Source organism: Rhineura floridana, chromosome 4 (assembly GCF_030035675.1).
Source record: "Rhineura floridana isolate rRhiFlo1 chromosome 4, rRhiFlo1.hap2, whole genome shotgun sequence".
Classification (NCBI taxonomy): Eukaryota; Metazoa; Chordata; class Lepidosauria; order Squamata; family Rhineuridae; genus Rhineura; species Rhineura floridana.
Genome location: NC_084483.1, coordinates 137304694 through 137324678, shown reverse-complemented (window position 1 = coordinate 137324678; position 19985 = coordinate 137304694). Strand labels below are relative to the sequence as shown.

General features: G+C 40.2%; 1 protein-coding gene across 4 annotated transcripts; it reads right to left on the bottom strand.

The window, feature by feature from the left end:
* Nucleotides 1-49: 49 nt before the first annotated feature.
* LGALS8 (galectin 8) lies at nucleotides 50-13707 on the bottom strand. Of its 4 annotated transcripts, none has more exons than XM_061624569.1 (10): nucleotides 13552-13707; nucleotides 11945-12064; nucleotides 10759-10847; nucleotides 9658-9868; nucleotides 7492-7611; nucleotides 6420-6476; nucleotides 6293-6337; nucleotides 5315-5403; nucleotides 3456-3621; nucleotides 50-561 (listed from the first exon to the last, which is right to left on the bottom strand). In XM_061624569.1, exons 2-10 carry the CDS (start codon nucleotides 11984-11986, stop codon nucleotides 412-414), a joined length of 969 nt encoding a protein of 322 aa, XP_061480553.1. In that variant the 5' UTR covers nucleotides 11987-12064; nucleotides 13552-13707; the 3' UTR covers nucleotides 50-411. The 4 variants fall into 4 exon arrangements, with proteins under 4 accessions (XP_061480553.1, XP_061480554.1, XP_061480555.1 ...); XM_061624570.1 differs by having other exon boundaries at nucleotides 6311-6337; nucleotides 13552-13705; XM_061624571.1 differs by lacking the exon at nucleotides 6420-6476 and having other exon boundaries at nucleotides 13552-13705.
* Nucleotides 13708-19985: the final 6278 nt, after the last annotated feature.

Here is a 19985-nt window from a genome sequence, read left to right as displayed (position 1 = left end):
CTGCAGTTCCTATTTTTTAAAAAAATCACCTCATATCTTGACACTATAGAATTTTGGAAGTCATGATATTTAATTTTTTCTATGTGGCTTCACAGATGTAAAACTTCATTTCTGCACTCTTCAGGACTATATACAGACTTTTTGGAAAGTTCTTTTTAAAAAATGGACCCTACATCTCTAATCCCTATATACTTACATACTATGAATGTATGTTTACCAACTGTGTTTAGTTCTTATACATAATACCCAAGCTGATTTTTACAGACAGGTACAGATAGGTTTCTGTAACCAATCTGCATCCCTTTTTTTTTTTTTTTTACTGGGCTAGATAGATCAAGGTTAATGTTCTCACAATTCAAGGAAGGGATCAAGGAGACCTTTCTGAAAACAATGCACAATACTGCTTCGTAGCTACCAACTTCTCACGTCCAACAATCGAATGTCCCCACAGATTTCCACTATGTTGATCTTGCCAAGCTGTTTAAACCGGTGTTTGTACTCAAGGATATGCACACCATTAATAGCAATGTCGTACTGATGGGCTTTGCACAGTATTATCAACTGAAAGTTAAAAAGAAACATTGGCATCCTTAGTCAACCTAGGCACACATTCAGAGTTGTGGGATATATAAGGTAGGAGTATCTCTGCAAGGGGACTATAGCCTACCCAACAATTAAAGTTGGCCACCTAGTTTGAGGAATCATTTACAAGGTAGACTAGTTCCAATTTTATGGCCAGTAATAATATTCAAATGTTTTTTGAACATGTCTACAAATATAAAGATTATACACAGGTGACAGCCATTTTATCTGTTTTACAACTTACAGGCTGCTTCACTGAAGCTACAAAGCTCCCTCTTATACTGCATCCACTGGGCTGTTTATTATACAGCCATGAGACCAGCTGTATACTATAGTCAGCATGGATTTTTCACATTCCACCACGTTAAATTGAAAATAACCCACATCCCATTCTAATGCTCATTTCAAAACAAAACCTTACAAAACTTATAGTCCTGAACTTGGAAATGCTTACTTAACAACCCTGTAAATTTTCATGGCAATACACAAAACAGTCAGAGAGAATCGAGAGTTCAAAGAAACCCAGACCCCTTTTGGATTTTCTTGTCAGAGTTGTCATAATCTGTTGAAATTCATTAAAAATCAGCCTTTTCACAGAGTACCTGTAATCCTGTTACTGACCTTGCCCCATACTCTGACCTTCATCTTTTGCACTTTAAAAGATTTTTAAAAGCCTGGCTGATTTTTAATTAATTTAATAAATTTTACATGGAACTCAATGGTAACACCAGACATACTCAGTAAGAACCAACTGTCAGTGTTCTAAGAGCTAGACTCAGCTGCTTGACTTGGCTAATCGGGTCACACCCACCACATCACACCTTTGTTTCACTTTAGACAATCATGGCTTCCCCCAAAGAATCCTGGGAAGTGTAGTTTGTGAAGGGTGATAAGAGGAGAGTCCTATGCCCCTGACAGAGCTCCAGTGGCCAGAGTGGTTTAACAGTCAGCCGTTCTGACTGAAGCTCTGAGAGGGGAACAGGACATCTCCTAGCAACTCTAAGCATCCTTCACTAACTACACTTCCCAGGATTCTTTGAGAGAAGCCATGACTGTCTAAAGTGAAATAAAGGATGTAGCTAGTGACAGCTTTGGTTTAAACTTGGATGGGAGGCTACATGTGCCTACTGTAGAATAAAAAGGTGGAGAAAATGCTGAAAAGCAATGATACTGTTCACAATGTTTTCATTTGGGAAAGGAATGGGGCTTCCCCTCTGCCTAGTGCCCACTTGCCCAATCTCCTCCTCCCCCCCTCCTTCTCCTCCCCCAGGTCAGTTTCACCTACCCTAAACATGACTGCACAGAAATAAATCCCACTGAACTCAAAAAGTATGCAAATGATCAAACCCACCCTCCCTTCTCCCTCCTATCCCCTCCCTCTTGCCTCTTCCCTCCCCCTTCCTTTGTTCCTCACTCCCAATCCCCTCCCTTCCCCCTCCCCAGGAACATGTTACCAAATTCTTCCAAGCTACACAGGAAGTGGATAGGACAGTGAAAGACCAACCCAAATTTTGTTTGCATTTTGACAAGTTTGTATGGCAGTACAATATCTCAGAGAGGAGGTCAGGTCTCCTGCTCCCCTGGTGCATTCACTATAGCTGCCCAATTTCCCTGCTTTTTAAAATTTGATAGAAATATCTGTGGGCTATAGATACGTTCTTAAACAGCAAGGATTTTTGCCTCTTAGTGAATCAGTCTTGAAGTCAAGAAAAGGGAATATATAACAAGTTTCTTATCTGCCACGGACAACATACTGCTTCAGCTGTTGTGGCACAAACAGCTTTTTGCACTATATTAGCTAAAGTTAAACAAACCCAAGCTGCCAGAAGTCTTTTGTCAGGGCTTCATGGGTTAATTCCTACAAAAATATTCAGTTCTGGAACAACATTGATTCTTTTTCTGAGCCATTGGGCATAATACATTTAATCATCCAGTGACTTAAAAAGCTTGTTGCACAATTTTTTTCTGTTTAAGAAAACTTATATACCCCTCAATTGTTAAAAGAAATAAGCAGTTTATAAGAAACATTAAAATTATTGATAAAAACAGTTAAAAACAATTTAAAATCATTTAAACTAAACAGCAGTAAACTAAAAAAGGATTAAAACATATCAATATCTACATGTCTACATCAATATCTACAGAAATGTTTTAAGCAGGCACCACAAAAAATACAGTGAAGGTACCTGTAGATGTCAATAGGCAGGGAGTTCCAAAGTGTAGGTATTGCCACACTAAAAGAGCAATTTCTTACAAGTGCGAAGTGAGTATTATGTGGCACCTGTAACAATGCCAGTTCCTCAGATCGAAGCACTTGAGTGGGCACATACAGGGTAAGGCAAGCAAATTGGCCCAAGGTGTTACGGGCTTTATATACCAGTACTAACACGTTGAACTTGACCCAGTAACAACTGACAGCTAGTGCACGTCTCTGAGCAAAAGGTATATGCTGACAGGCTCTTAGTCCCATTAGCAACTTTGCTGTAACATTCTGCACCAACTGCAATTTCTGGGTCAAGCGCAAGCTGCCAAGTTCTGTATGCCCAAGGTACAGGCTCAGAACCAGAGAAGTGAAGGTGGCAGAAGGTACTATGCCTACTTCTGTATTCTTAATTGTCTAGAATGGGTGGTTAACCTGTGCCCTCCAAATGTTGTTAGACTCCAGCTTCCAACAGCCCCAACCAACATGGCCAGTGGTTACAGATGATCAGAGTTGGAGTCCAACAACAACTGAAGGGCCACAGGTTAGCTTCTAGGTTAGGCTTGATGATAGCTCTGTCACCTGATCCAACATTCTTTTTCAACCCCAGCAAATGTCTGCATTAAGAGTACTTTATGGTTCACCACTGGACTTTACTTGGTTAATTAGTTACCTCAAAGTACATTCCTGGACTGAAAGGAAAATGAGGGATGTGCCTTTCTTCTTCTCCCCAACTGTCGCCCAGCCAGGAATTTCTCACAAAAGCTTTATCTTTCATTCGGGGATTCAGATGCAGAGCAACATCATTTGAGTCACTGGCTTTAAGATTAACTGCAAAGCTGCAGACAAAAGAGTAATGTTAAATTACAGCAACATCCTTATAACCAGGGGGTGGGGTGGTAATTATTGAGCAAGGAGAAGAATGGACTGAAGTAAACGTTTTAGGAAGTCAGCAAGTACCACCATAGAGGCCCCATCGGCAAGACACATTTAAAGCAGTGTCCTGCTACTTTAAACAGTCATGGGTTTCCCCAAAGAATCCTGGGGTTTGTAAAGAGTGAAGAGAATTGTTAAGGAGACCCCTATTCCCCTCAGAAATACAACGTATAGAGTTCCCTGGGAAGATGGATTGATTGATAACTCAGAATTGTGACTCTGAGGACAATAAGGACCTCCTAACAATTCTCAGCACCCTTAACAAACTACAGTTCCCAGGATTCTTTGGGGGAAGCCATTACTATTTTAAAGTGGTATGACACTGCTTTAACTGCGTAGTACAGATTGTGTCTCAGGTTTACCATGATCAGTGGCAGCAAAGAGGCTGAATGGAACTTGCCATTTTTGAAAAACTAACTTTTATTTATAAAAAAAACCACCCTTCACTATGAAGCAATCCCAGAACCGGTCACAGCAATAAATACATAATATAAAACAAACAAAACAATCCACAGTTCAACTCGCTTCTGCTCCTTCCCAATTCAGACAGAATGACTCCAGATAACCACATAGCTCTCAGTCCCACAAGGTTTTCAGCTACCACTAAACATAAGCCAGTGTTGGCATCAGCTACACCACCGAGAAGGCCCTATCCTGAAACCTAGCACCCAAAGCAGGTATACAAGGCTGCCAAGACACATTTGGGAGCCTTAAAGTGCACTCTCAGTTGTGCACTGGCAAGGGAAAGAAGGCTTCAGCAATACTGCCCATCAGCTGATGGGTGGTACAGCCAAAGCCTGCTGGGAACTCTCTCAAGTATCAGATGCCTGGGCTGCCATGGTGCTTTGAAGTCCAGACTTCAGGACTTCAAAGTGTTCAATAACTTGAAGTAATTGTGAAATCAAGTGATTGACAGGACTCCTCACTTCTCAAATTAGGCCTGCAAGGTTAGATCCTGATAAAGATCTGGTCTGCAGAAGCAAAAAGGTTCCCCATCCCACATCTAGATACTCCTCTGTAGATTAAAAAAAAGAGAGTCAACCTTTGTGGATTTGTAAAGAAGTGTTTAGAAGAAGCAACTAAAATTAAGTCACAGATACAATCAACACCCATTCAACTCAAAAGAGTTTTGCTACAATTGTGTGCATTACCCCTTGCCAATGTTCTTATAGTAGATTCTCCCTGCTCCTCTGATTCCCCTCAGCTCTTTGGCCACCCTAACCCATACTTGTCCTTCCAAAGCTGTTTGGCCAGTAAATTCCCTTCCTGCCACAAAGTATATAGCTGCGTGTACAAGTCTTCCTGTCCCCAGCTAGCCTTTTTTATACTTTATAAGATGAACTGTTTGCAAAATTCCACTCTTCAACAGAGAGGAAATTCATGAATGCTCATAAACATCACAGTGGTCAACCTCTATAGCAGTGGTTGAAAGTTCAGGGCTGAAATCCTGCACACACTTACTATGGAGCAAACCGAGTAGGATTTATTTCAGAAGAAACATACTTCGGATTATGTGATTAGTGTATTATAAATACACACACACAACAGCATGTTAAAACCTGACAAATATTACAAAGACCACTCTGATTTACTGACCTATTTGCTTTTTCATTAACTTCTCCTTTAATGACAATTGTTCGCCCAGGCTCAAGAGAAGAATTAAGTTGTGCAATGTAAGGAACTACCTGAAAACGTAATCATGCTCAGAGTTTATTATTATTCCAAAATGAATGAAGTCTTCTGGAAACATGAATATAGTTGTCAGTTACTGATATTTACACCTGCCTCGCTGTTCATTCCATTTTTGGAAGACAAACAGAAAACAGGGTCAGAAATCACTTGGACAGTCCTTTTCTTTGTTTTGACAGTGCACTCCTACTTTTACCATTCCTGAGCTTTTCGTCTCATTACCTTAATTATATTCTTTAAAAGATTTATATACTGCTTAACTCACAGAAACCTTCAAAGTGGTTTACACAAAACCTTACATTCATAAGTGTGTGTGATGAGGTACTTTCCTACAACATTTATTCAAAGTGGCACTTGCATTTCTCTAAGCTACAACTGTAGTTCCCATATGTAAAGAGCAACACACAGGGGGGAGTCAAAGCCAAACAGGGCTCTCCAACACTTGACTCTACAGTGGTGAGAAAGACACACATCTGCCATTCACATCTTGCATATTTACTGCAAGAGATACACCAAAGTAGCCATGGAAAATACAGTTGCATCACGTGACCTGTAGAGTCCAGGTAAATTAATCAAGGGCGTTTTCTCTCATCCATGTGATTGTTAGCTAGTGGAAACTAGGACCGCCCTTTGCACAGCACATAGGAAGGTTTGCATTTGCTGGCAGAGCAAGTCTTTGAACAGGGCTGACAAGACCACACAGCGCCCTTTCAACCTGACTCACAATTCTACTTTTTATCCCGTTCTTAATATAAGATTACACACTCATCAATTATATTAGAGAGCTTTATACTAAGCAATTCTGCATTAAGATAGCATATAGAAAAGCTCATCAGTGTCTATTCCATTAATTACTTTTGTGTTAAATTTAACTATGCTGCTTACATGTAGAAAAATACTTACGAACTGTGAACCATCAGGGACTTCTTCCTGTTGAAAAGAAAAAGAAAGACTTGGCCACAGCATAAAAAGAACACGGCTGCAAACCTAGCCTGGTAATGAGAATACATACATTTCCTGTGTTTGCCTTTGTTTTTTCTAACAAGGATGGCTGAGAGCCTTGCAAAGGCTGCAGAGAAAAGATAGGTTGAGAGATCAACACTCACAGGTCACAGAAAACTCATTTAAATGAACGGTGATCTCTGAGTATCATTCTAACTGCTGCCATTTCACTAGCAAGCTGCTGAAGGAGAGATGGTTTTTCATTGCTTTAAAACCAGGATGAGAACCTGTAGCCCTCTAGATGTTGTTGGACGATACCTCCTACATCCCCGACTGCTGGCCATGCTGGCTGGGGCTGATGGGAGCCGAGTCCAGCAACATTTGGAAGGCTCCTGAGTCCCCACCCCTGCTTAATAAAGATGATTCTCAAGGACGTTAGCATGGCAGTGGTGGTATAGCTGGACGTCTCAACACTTCTTTATAGAACTGAAGGGCAACTGAGGCACAAAGTTAAATGATGCAGTGGACAGAGTAACTAATGCATTGCAAGGATATCTGCCACTTCAGTGATCTGCTAATTTACATGGAAATAATGTGGAATCGCATCCCCAAAATCAAAATAATCGATTATTTTTATATTCTCCATAAGCTGACACACGATATCGCCCAGTTAGTAGTTACAGAAATACTTTGCTCAGACAGCAGATAGGGTATCATATTCCTGCCTGCATGAGTCAGTGAGCATTTCTCTGCCAAAACTACCAACTACTGCTGCAGGCAGTATCTTGTCCCACTCATAGGTGTTTCTGGCCAGGAGTGATGCAGACTGTCAGACCTATATAGTTGTAAACTTCTCCTTAGTGTTTTACTGCAGCACAAACATTGCAAGAAGTTTAAAAAATGTCTATAATATAGACACGCAATATGGAGCAAGTTTGATGCAGTGTTTCAGTAGGTCTGTGGAGACTCATGTTTAAATCCCCACTTGCCCATTAAGCTCATCTTTCAGCCTAAGCTATTTAATAGAGTTGTTGTGAGGAAAAATGGGGGTGGGAAACAATTAATGTCACCTTGATCTCCTTGGAGGGTGGGATAAGCAAAAGCAATCCCACAATAAATTGCTGTCTTATCCAATAACTTACCTTACTTGTAACAAATTTAATCATATTGACTTGCACTTTTCCAGATATCCCAACTGTATCAATTTTTTCAAGATTAATTCTATGCTTATAGAGCAACAAGTGCTTTCCATTTACAGACACCTAAGAAACAACAAAAACAAGCACAGGAATTTTACACAGTAATGGGGAGAATATGTTATCCAAACTTCATATTCCTTCCACATTCATGCAAATACATCTTAGTTCAAGTTTTTTTGGCACATGACTGCCTTTAACAAAGATTTTGGCTGCTTCTTGTATTTCCAAAAATAAATATGAACAAGATTCCTAGAAAGGTGACATTTTAGAAAGTTACCTGATTCAATGGTTCTGCCTGCTCTGGAGTCTTGCACACAAATTACTGCGCTGTCAGCAGGGAGCCCCAACGACAATGTAAGACCAAAAGCTGAAGGACATGCAAGTTCTAAGGCTGTGTCCACATAGTATATTTCCCACATGTTAACTGCAGGAGGTGACAGCACAATCAGCACTATATCCCATGTTTTGAGCTCCATGTCCTGGCTTTCTCATGGCATGACATCTATCATGTTGAAGATGTGCAAGGGTTTGCTGTTATTTTCGGCCAACAAAAGTCTTCAGTGGTCCCTTTCAGGCTGTTGTCCCCACTTCCTTTTCCTTTGTTATTGTTTTCCCTTTCTTTTTAATGCCCACCCCACCCTGAGAATATGCCCCACTGTATCCATTCACTCAGATAGCTTGCAAATTTCAGTTGCTGGCAAAAGCTAAAATCCTGGCTACTTCATGAAAGTCAAGACACCACAGTCTTCACATATTCTCCCTCCCCTTTTGTAAGCATGTTGCATAAATCAGGGGAGATGCATGGGTGCCACTGCAGCATTTGTTAATATAAAAGGAAAAGCCTGAGCATGCAAGTCTTAAGAGGAAGAAAGATGCATGCATAGGAAATGGGTGAAGATTTTGTTCATGGCTGCTGCAGAAATTAAGAAGTGACAATTGTGTTGGTAGGAATACAGCTTAAGTTAGTTTGTGAGGGCAGGAGACATTCTAAACAAAAATATATACTGTCAGTTGCATTCTGCTTCAAATGTAGGTCTCTGAAGGTTGCATACATTTTTACTAACAAGTGTTAGTCCATTATGACATTTCTGCCTCCCACTCCTTGTCTCTATTGTTTACTGGAACATACCCATTATTGTTAACCAGTAGGTTTCAAAGTGTAAGGTGGGAAAGAGTGAATACTTGCAGGCAAGGAAAAACCTCTCCTTCCTAGATGCATGGTTCTTGGACCTACAGGTAAGAGTGCAATCCTGACCTGTCTTGTTCCCTGCAAGGAGGCTGTGAAACTATCCTCTTTTCCTGTAAAGTTTTACAACCCTAGAATAACTATTTTATTCACATCAATACAACTCCATTTAGAAGCAAATTAACCAGTAGTGGCTATGAAGAACACTCATCCATAAATGCTCAAGTTGTTTGAAAAGAAGCGATCTAGGCAGAATTAAGCACTTAAGTTCTACTTATTCCAATGGGAGAGTTTTTAGTTTAGAGAAAAGGCGGGTCAGAGGAGACATGATAGAAGTGTATAAAATTATGCATGGCATTGAGAAAGTGGATAGAGAAAAGTTCTTCTCCCTCTCTCATAATACTAGAACTCGTGGACATTCAAAGAAGCTGAATGTTGGAAGATTCAGGACAGACAAAAGGAAGTACTTCTTTACTCAGCACATAGTTAAACTATTGAATTTGCTCCCACAAGATGCAGTAATGGCCACCAGCTTGGATGGCTTTAAAAGAAGATTAGACAAATTCATGGAGGACAGGGCTATCGATGGCTACTGGCCATGATGGCTGTGCTCTGCCACCCTAGTCAGAGGCAGCATGCTTCTGAAAACCAGTTGCCGGAAGCCTCAGGAGGGGAGAGTGTTCTTGCACTCGGGTCCTGCTTGCGGGCTTCCCCCAGGCACCTGGTTGGCCACTGTGAGAACAGGATGCTGGACTAGATGGGCCACTGGCCTGATCCAGCAGGCTCTTCTTATGTTCTTATGTTCTTAAGCTCATGGTTAAGTCCTGTTGAAACCAGTGTGATTTCAATGCTTGATTTTGGCTAGATTTGCAACCTTTGAGCTTGTTGGCATGACTAACAAGAAATAAGCTTCTAATACTCACCTGGAATTTATATTGCAGAACCATAAAAACAATCTCAAATAGCTTTCCTTTTTCGAAAGGCATCGCATAAGTGATCTCTTCCCTGCCCCATTGTTCTTTCTGCAGGGTATTGCAAACAATGGAACCAGATTTTTTGAACCGGGGGTTGAAATGAAAGGCTATATCAGCACGAGGTTTTGTACTATTGCCACACTGAAAGTCTATCTGGAACCTAGCAGTAAATTGAAACACATTGGTCATTTCAGCCCTCCCGGAAGTAAAACTGAACAATTATCTAAGCCAAGAGATAGCAATTGTGTAATTACTACTTGCGATATGTTTGCTCCATATTCGCCATATGATTCCAGAACTCTGAATTAGATCAGTAGGAGCATCCAACCCTTATCCTGACTCATGCTCATGATATCACAGTCCTATTGGCAGAGGGCTTGGCTTAGTCATAGCTTGATTACTGGACCTACAGCAGAAGATGCCAAACCACACTACAAGAGAACACAAGCCTCAACTCCACTGCGTCCAACCCCTGACACTGAGATGACCAGTGCTGCCCATATGAAACACAGAAAGGATCTTCACAGTCTATACAAATGTCTATGTTACACATCTAATAAAATCCATTATTTAAAAAAAGTGATGTTCCCATGCTATGGCTGAGGTCGCTGGCAACTACCAGAAACACTTTTTTTAAAAGTTCTAGTGAACATTTTGAGACACTATTAAATATACACATATATTCCAGCCATTGTTTTAACCCAGATTTCTTGTGTATCAATTTATCTTATCATGACCATCATCTAATGTACAGATTTTAAACTAACAGAGTGAAAGGATCCCTTGAAAAAATAAGACCAATGACTTTCCCAAGCCATATGTCCTTTGAAATTATGTCTGACGTGTGAAATTACAACATAACCACTTCCTTCAGAAAACTCATGGTCTAACAGCTGCAAGTCACTCCAGGAAGTTATAATGCTTCTCAAAAGCTTCAGTTTCATAAAGGGCGAATATGTAAGTGAATCTGTACTGTTATTCCTTGGTGTGCTTGCCTTTAATCATCACCTACAAGAGGACTCTTTATAAACCTCTGGCGTCAACTCTTACCTCTCTGTATCTTCTGGAACTAACCCATGTATTACAACAAGTTCTCCAGGCAAAAGACCATCATGGATAGTTTCAGCATATGGAATACTCTATAAAAAGGAGAGGGGAAATGGAGTTATACCTCAGGTATAAAACGAAAAAGTGAATTTTATACATAGTTTATTTATATTCTTAACCTTTAGTGTAGTTCAGTGGTTCCCAACCTTTATGTGTATGGGACCCCCTTTATAAGCTCAAAAAATTTCATGACCCCCTCCCCCCCAATGAGGCAGGCCAGCTGTCAGGGAGGAAGGGGGAAAGCAGACTTTCCTTGCAGCCTTGCTTCTTTTTGCTTCACAAAAAGCCCTCTCATTCTGAGTAAGAGCATCGTCAGCAGTGGCAGTGCAAGGAGACGGGAGTCAGCAATAGTAATCTCTTCTTCTTCCTGGTATCTCCACCCTCAGCCTCCTTTGACGTCTGCCATGTATTTTATAGGCAGATGCCTGCCCTAGGTGCGCCTGAAAGATGCTATTGCGCTTCAGCAAAAGTACTCCCCTCTAGTTTGGACCAAGGGGGAAGTGTCATCTGCAGTGGCAGTGGGAAGCAGACAGTGTCCAGGGAATAAAGACTTTTTTAAAAAAAATTAACAAATAATTAATTTATTTACTGTTCGTGGCCCCCTCTGGATTACTTCATGGCCCCCAGGTTGGGAACCACTGGTGCAGTTTATTATGTTTATTATTATTATTAAACTAGGGTTTAAAGGAGGAGAATATGGAGCAATTATCTTTCTCATAATTAGCATGATCTACCAATTTAGCTAATTCAGAGAAACTCTTTGCTGGGAATGCACAGGAAGCAGAGCGGGATACACACAGCCTAAAGCATCAGTGAGAAACCTCGGGTCCTCCAGGTCAGCCTCAGCCATCATAACCAATGGTCAGAGCTTACTGGAGTCTAACAACATCTGGAAGGCCATAAATTCCCTAGTCTTAGTTTCAAGCAGGGGTTGAGCTTAGGACCCAGGCCACCACCTGAAGTCCACTTTGACAGGTGCTCCAATCAGGAGTTCCTGGATGGAACCAATTCCAGTGGGACTTGCATTTGACACCAAATGTAAAAAAACAGACTTTTACTTGCCCACAACCTTTTTTAATTTACAAAATCTGTTGGTGTCAAAAAGGAAGAAAATGAACAGGATAGTTACTGGGTTCTGGACTGTCCTCTGAAGATTGTTAGAAGACATCATTTTCTGCCCTTTTATCTATGCAAGTCTTCAGGCTGTATACGATTCACAGTGTGTGTCTTGAATTACAGTTAGCACCACCTGAAATTAAATCATAGAGCTTAGCTGTAACTGAACACAAGTTGGGAGAAAAATGGATGCCAAATAAATATCTTTGGGGAGGGCACTCTGTAATTGGGGCACCATAACAGAAGAGACCCTGTATCATCTGAACTCTGAGGTACCCTCAGTTGACAGTCTCAGTTGTCAGTTTTTTGATGGTAGGCCATCCCCCAGATGCTCTAAATGCCCAGTAACCAGGGGTACTTTTGTATGCAGCACAAGGCTAAAGACCTGCTCATGAAGAAGCCCATGCCACCTTAACCTTACACCCCCTGAAACCAAGGTGGCCAACAGTCCCTATTTAAATTAACAAAATTCTGAACAGCTACCATAGTTGCTGCCAAGGAAGGAAAAATGGAGCGAGAGGAGATATTTTAAAAGTTTGGCAGCAGAGTCAAGCTTGTGGCCTTTAATATGGGCAAAAGCTCTGCACGTAGCTTAACAAAACAAAAAGGTACAGTAAAGAGTAATATATGAGAGGATGTTTGATTATTAGTACAGCCCAGTGTGCCCTCACACACCCTGACACTCCCCCAATGGCCATTTCACACATTACATGAACACAGTTGTTTAAAATATAAACTGTATAGTGCATACTTTACAACAAGCTGCAGCCAGTAACAGCCCCCTGACCAGCATACCTATATGATGCACATTGCAAACCCTTGTCATATTCAGATTACGCTGTTTTAAGTGTACACTTAAAACAGGAACAAGTGTGAAGTAGCCCTAATGCAAGGGCATCTTTCTTCCACTTTTTCAAAAAATGACTACAAGTGTGGGAAAACAGAACTGAGTAAAGAATTAGTTGAGTAAAGTCTCTACCAATAAGACTGTATTGCTGAAAGCAATGTGAGAAGTCCAAAATCTGTTATCAGCCAAGTTCTCAGACACTGCAGTGCACAGATCAAACCAGCACATGGAATTAAGCCTCATTAAAATCAATAGTTTCCAAATAAACATTTCTGAAGAGGGGATTAAACCAGCATAACGTCAACCATGCAATGGGCAGAAACGCTAAAGTGGCTTCTGAACCGCACCCCAACAGTTGCATCTTATGCGCCCTGATAAGCAAGTTCAATTTATTTCACTGGGGCTTATATCAACATATGTATGTTTACGATTTAGAAGCTTCAGTTTCAGAAAATGCAACAAGGCTAGAGGCTGAGAAATGCATTGGATTGTGATTACAACGTTAATTTGGCAATGAACTGTTTAAATTTTTTTTAAAAAACAGCCATTATATTAACCCAAGTTCTTGGTCTTTCCTGGAGTTTAGGTACTCTTTAAGACGCACCGTCATGTTTATATAAACACAAAAAACACGCCTCCCCCCCATGACATCACAAACAAATAGTTATAAGTAGCCTATTTCCACAATCCTATGCGCAGCTCTAAGATTTAGAAGAAATGCTCTTAGTTTACTCAAGTCACTTAACTCGGGGTTCTGTGCGTCTTCCTCTTACCTTTTTAATACACAGAACTTTCAAAAGGGATCCGAGTTTTTTTTTTAAATAAAAACCAGAATCCTCAGCTGTTGATGCTGTTCATGTTTTTGACTCCATTCGTACTGTTTAAAATGGTTCCTTGGTACTATTCTGTTTCCTGAATCACATACACCAGCCTAATGACATCATCTCACAATGACATCGCCTCCTTCATTTAAAGGAGCAGCGTCTAATTAGACTTTTGTGGCAGTTCCCTCTATTTACTAACTGCGTTATCTGGACGGCACCCAGCAGTCGTCTAACTACTAGAGTAGGTTTTAATAATCTGAGTTTCTTAGTTTTATTATTCAAATTGAATATCTGTCATCAAAAAAGGTCCCTACAAGCCCCATTTTTAAATTCTTTTCATTATTTTCCAGCATTGGAAGGGGGGGGGAAACACCTTTGTGCTTAATAACACAATACCATAATAGTAAACAGAAAAACTACAAACTAAAGCATATGCCATCACTTTAGTTACACACACAAAAATCATATTTCCTTTTACTCCAGCTCCAGGACATACAAGAATCCCAAGCAGTTTGAAAATTGCAGTTACAAATAGGAGAAACCACAGTTCTGCCTAATACTCCAAGGATGCCACATCACATAAAAGAAGTCCAGTGTGTCTTGCCCTTGTATCAGTTGTATTTGATGAGTTATTTATTCCATCTCTGCAATGTTCCACAGGGAGCAGTACCAACAGTCATATGCTGTTTGCCATTGGCTGGCTATGTTCAGTCTTGCAGCTGGCATCAGAGCCAGTGTGGTATAGTGGTTAAGGTACTGGACTATGAGCTGGGAGACCTGGGTTCGAATCCCCACACAGCCATGAAGCTCACTGGGTGACCTTGGGCCAGTCACTGCCTCTCAGCCTCAGAGGAAGGCAACGGTAAACCCCTCTGAATACTGCTTACCATGAAATCCCTATTCATAGGGTCGCCATAAGTCGGAATCGACTTGGAGGTAGTCCATAGCATCACTTTCTTTCATAAAACATTTGCATTTTCATTCTCAGAGATATTTATAATAGCATTACTTTTGGGGAAAGTGACACATTCTCTGTAATGACAAGAAGCATTTAAGAACATCTAGTCCAACATCTGTTCTCACAGCGGCCAACTCTATGCCTATGAGAAGCCTACAATCAGGACCTGAGCGCAGAAGCGCTGTTCCCTCCTGCATGCATCAATTTCCAAATTTTATTTACAAATTCACTTTTCCAGCAAAGATGCAAATAAGTTATCAGCTCCCCATAACCCCTCCAATAAGCCAGTGAGATGGAAGAAAATATGTGATAACTGAATAGGGCTACAATACTATCTGTGGGCTAATTTTGGAGAATTTTCCCACACATATATAGAAAGTGATCCAGCGGGACATACTTCCCATATTTCATTCCAATCTCTAGTTATTAAAAAAAGAAAGCCTGAAGTCTGAACCCTATAAAGGAAAACACATTTGTCTGTACTTATTTATTCTGTATCATTTAGTATCGCACACTTGAGGAAGAGCAAGGAGTTTTCAGGTCACTGAATTTTACCCCGAGTTATCCAGCATTTGACCCCTTCCTTGAACCTTCTGAAATTTTACCCAGGCACCTCCAAGACACTGAAGTCTATCTTCATAGCCGTAAGTCCTAGAAAAACAAAAACGGAACACAAATTAGATTTTCAGGACAGGGAATTCTACTCTTGAACCCTTCAGTCACAAAATATACAGGGCTTTGACTTTAATCAAGGATTGTTTGTATGGATGCAAGAGTCCTGCAGACAAAAAGAGGGAAAACCCTCAAAGTGCCCAGCCAGCAGACAGCCAAAAGTGAGAACAGAAATAGTTTTATTACTGCCCGACATGTTTTGGGTGACAAAAACCCCTTATCAAGGCAATCTGTAAAAACATACACAAAAAACATATTTTCAAACATGCCATAATAAATAATAATATGTTTATACATTAATTTATTAAAAATGGACAATACCATAATATGTTGAACACTGGCTGCAAAAGCTCAAATAAAAAGGAGAAAGAGACAACCGAGATGGAACATAATGCAAACTAAAAAATTCACTTAAAAACTTCACATGTGAACACATGACCCTAAACTGAAAAATTCTAACAGGACTTCTCTCCCAAAAATGAACCTGAACCAAGCAAAAAAGAACAGAGAAATTCAAAGGTAAATTGTCTAATACATTTAGCATACTGTTATCTAATCACTAACTCAAACTGTGTTGAATGGGACTGGCTCTGGAAAGAAAAATAAAAAACAGAGCGACTAAGAATCAGAGCTTGGAAGTAATTTGTTACAAGTAACGAATTACTTGTAATTCATTACTTTTTTTGAGGAACGAGTGAATAATTCCTTTACATTTTAATTGTAATAGAACTAGGAGTAATTTTATTATATTTGTGGAGTAATTGTAATGTTTTCAGGGGAAGTCTTCTGCTCCTCTGCTTTGTGGATGAAAATCATGTGCCTCAAACTGGGCTTCTGTGCAGCATCACTCTTCCCTCATGCTCTGTGGAGTGGGTGGTAGGGTTGCCAGGTTCAAGGCCTGAGAATGATCCTATATCTTTAGGAGAAGAAAAAGTCAGCCAAGTGCAGGTGTTCTTGCAACACTGTAATGGGAAAAACCACAAGGTGGAATTCTCCTTTCCCCCTGCACAACTTTTAAAGATACAGAAGACCTCTTGGAGGCCGGGCCTGGCAACCAAAAGGTCTTCTGTATCTTTAAAAGTTGTGCAGGGGGAAGGGAAAATTCCACCTTGTGGTTTTTCCCATTACAGTGTTGCAAGTACACTTGGCTGACTTTCTCTTCTCCTAAAGATACAGGATCAGACTCAGGCCCTGAGCCTGGCAACCCTAGTGGGTAGGAGGTGACGAGGGAGGAGGTGGAGAGTGAGACAGGGTGGAGTGGAGAAAACCATTGTTTAAAAAAATGGATGGTGATGGTGAAGAATGGAGTGGAAGGAAAAAGGAGCCAGAGGGCAAAAACATGAATAAAGGAGGAGAAGGAGACAGCAGCAGAATGGAGTTAAGAACTGTGGAAGTGAAAGATGACAACGTGTGTGTGAATACTATGTTCGCACTTGGCACACAAAGTGCCATCCACCACCTTCTCTGGCTACTGTGCTGCATTTGCGGTATTTTAACTTTTTTGCATCTCAGGGGAAAGTGTTTGCTTGGGTGAGTATCCCTTAGTTGGTGGCAGGGCAGGGTCTGGGGGTGGTTAAGTGAGAGAGATTATGCTTGCTGGCTGAGTGGGGGGGTTGCACTTGGTCTGATGTGCAAAGATCTGAGTAGTGGCCTCCCTCCCTCCCCACCTCCCTTACCAGTGGAGAGACCACCATTACTATCTTCGATAAAAAGAATTATTCTACTACCTCTGTATGTGCGTGTTTATTTTTCATGTTGTTTTAGGCTACTTAGATGTGCAGCAGCCAAGACAGCACCTTGTAGGTGTGTGTTTTTTAAAGTAACTGAAATGTAATTGTAGTGATTACTTTTGAGAAAAATAATCAGTTACTTTCAGAGCAATTGTAATTGTAATAGTAATTACTACTTTTTTGTGCCATGTAATTGTAACTGTAATGGCACACAAAGTGAGTGTGACAATGCACTAAGTAAAAGTAAAGCAAACATCTTTCTGTCTTTAGTGTGTGGTTACACCCACCTGTGTGGGAGTTAATCTTGCTTCTTTTTAAGACAGCTGTTCGTAGGAACTTAGTTTGCTAAACTAATGAGACAGCAGCGTGAGACTTCTATTAGGTATTTTTATTTCTTTTTCTACTCTGTTTTTGTTGGCCTGTAATGTGTCCTGTGTGTCTCACAGAAAGAGGCTCTGGAAACCTGAAGCAAAAGAGTTAAGCAGAGCAAGAGAGTGTGCCAGGTCTGCCAAGGTCAGCAGCTGGTTGACAAGGGCAACCGCTGAGATAAGAAGGGAACTCAAGGCAGCTCTGGTGTGGGGGAAAGTTGGTATGGAAGGAGGACTGCGTTTGTTAACTTTAGTGTTAGTAAAAGACTCTTACAAAGTACTTTGCCTGGCCTGTATTATTCCGGTTCGGACCTGCTCCAGTGCCTCTGCGCTGTACGGTATCAACATGCGCTGCAACAGTTTTCAGGTTTATAACAAAAGTTTTGTAAGATTTTTGAAATTCAGAGTGTTTGTACATTTGCAGTTGTTTGCTAGTGTAGTGTTCATGTTTTTAGCAAATCACGTGACAGGTATCAGTTTCAAGTGCCACTCCTATGGAAGTTTGCTTTTACTTTTGAGTGAAATTTACTTCCATCAAGACCAGCAGTGCATACCTTCAGAAATGTAGCATCCTTCTGGTGTTAATGCATTGTTACACTCACTTTGTGTGCCATTGACTTTCTTCCTTAGGTATGCTGATTTCTTTCACTGCTTTTGGTATATTTGAATCAGAGACAGTCCTGCAAGAATTTTGGCTGTATGTTTATTCATATTCGTATTCATTTGCTTCCCAATTCCAATTCATTCTCAGTTATTTTGTTTTTTATTTTTCCTCCCCCAGAGCCAGTCTCATTCAACACATTTAGTTTGAGTTAGTGGTTAGATAACAGTATACTGAATGTATTAGATAATTCACCTTTGCATTTCTTTGTTCATTTTTGCTTGGTTCAGGTTCATTTTTGGGAGAGAAGTCCTGTTAAAAAACCTCTTATTTTGGTTTGTTGAAAGGACTCAATTGTTCATTTTATCCACTGAAATGTATTGCATGAAACAATTCTGGTTCTATTCGAGATAACCTAGTTATTGACCAATCATCCTGATTTCTTTGCACAAAGTTTGCGGGAAAGTAGATGTCAGCCATTGACTAAGAACTTGTTCTGATCTATTTGCAGGGAGGTTATACAATGTTATATCAATTGTTCTCTCACATTTTCCCATCTTATCACAAAAAAACCTGATTTTGGAGAGAAGTGGGTTTGTTGCTCAAGGGCCCCAAATCAACTTTAATTGTGTAAACTTTTCCGAGGAAAGCAACTAATCAATATAAATAATAATAGTAATAACTTGGATTTGTCAGTTTATAACTGAATCCTACCCCCAAATGTCAACAGTCTAGAAGGGGCCTATATTTCCAAAAACCAAAGATTAAATTATTGTAATATTAAGGTTCATCAGTAGATGGAGTGAGTCTTCTTCATTTTGAGACCTACAGCGCAAGTCCATGAATGTTTCTCATGGAGTTCAGTGGGTTATACTCCTAAGTAAACATGCTTAGGATAACAACCTTATTTATTAAACTAGAGATCACATCCCTTGACATAAAGAGAAAGAATAAAATCTAATTAAAACACCCACAGGCTAATACTTAATTAAGCACAGTTATTTTGTTTTACAGTTAACATCAATCAATCAATCATGGACTGCCTTCAAGTCAATCTTGACTTATGGCAACCCTATGAACAAGGTTTTCATGGTAAGCGGTATTCAGAGGTGGTTTACCATTGCCTTCCTCTGAGGCTGAGAGGCAGTGACTGGCCCAAGGTCACCCAGTGAGCTTTATGGCTGTGTGGGGATTCGAACCCTGTACAACACTCTAACCACTATGCCACAACACATATATATTCAAGTGACTCATTTACAGATAGATAGATATGTGGGGTGGGCAAAAGTAAAGACGTTCACACTAAAGTGACTAAACTGTGATTTCAGTGGGTGATGGTATGAAATTAAAATAGTCTCTCCCACATCAACAGTAGAGACAAACGATCTATCAATTTAAGTTCTTGGTTTCTCATTTTTCCAACCTTAAATTAAGTTATCCACATCTCTGCATCAATCTGTGATTTAAACAAAAATCCTCATGAAAATTCTTCAGCATTTAATGCAAATTTCTCCTAACTCATTTTTGTATGCAGTTTTGATTAATGTACACATTTTTCCAAGCAATTTCTCCCAATGTAATGCATTCTGTATGTTATCTAACTAATGTATTTATTTTTATGCACACTTTATCCTAATATATGCATTTTTGTAAACACTGGTTGATCGGAGAATCTCAAAATTTGGATTTGGTTGGAGAACTGCATCACAAAATTGTGAATTCCAAAGAATAGCTATGTTTTGGTTCTCATGTAGTTTGGGAAAGTGATGATTTGATAGATTTGGCTTGAAATGCAAACAATCGCATATCTTCCCCATCCCCAATCAAGAGCCGCTCTGTCTACATTGCATGACAGAGGATAAAATATGGTGTAATCCAGCACCTAATTGCAACACACAAATACCAGTACATAAATTCCACAGGGAAATAAGAACTCAAATGAGAGAGTGTGCAGTGTGATGCTACATCTTGCCGGCCCCATATCATGTCATTTAGAGATCACAAGGGGGAATTTTAGTAAGGGGAAACTGGAGAAAGGGCACTCTGTACAAAAC

What these genes read in the sequence shown, in the direction of transcription:
- LGALS8 (XM_061624569.1), bottom strand. Translation starts at nt 11,986, where the DNA reads ATGATGTCTTCTAACAATCTTCAGAGGACAGTCCAGAACCCA. An exon ending in TCGTAAGTATTTTTCTACAT is followed by an intron (nt 5,404 to 6,292) that starts GTAAGCAGCATA and finishes TTACGTTTTCAG; the next exon opens with GTAGTTCCTTACATTGCACA. An exon ending in GTCCAGGAATGTACTTTGAG is followed by an intron (nt 562 to 3,455) that starts GTAACTAATTAA and finishes TTTAACTTTCAG; the next exon opens with TTGATAATACTGTGCAAAGC.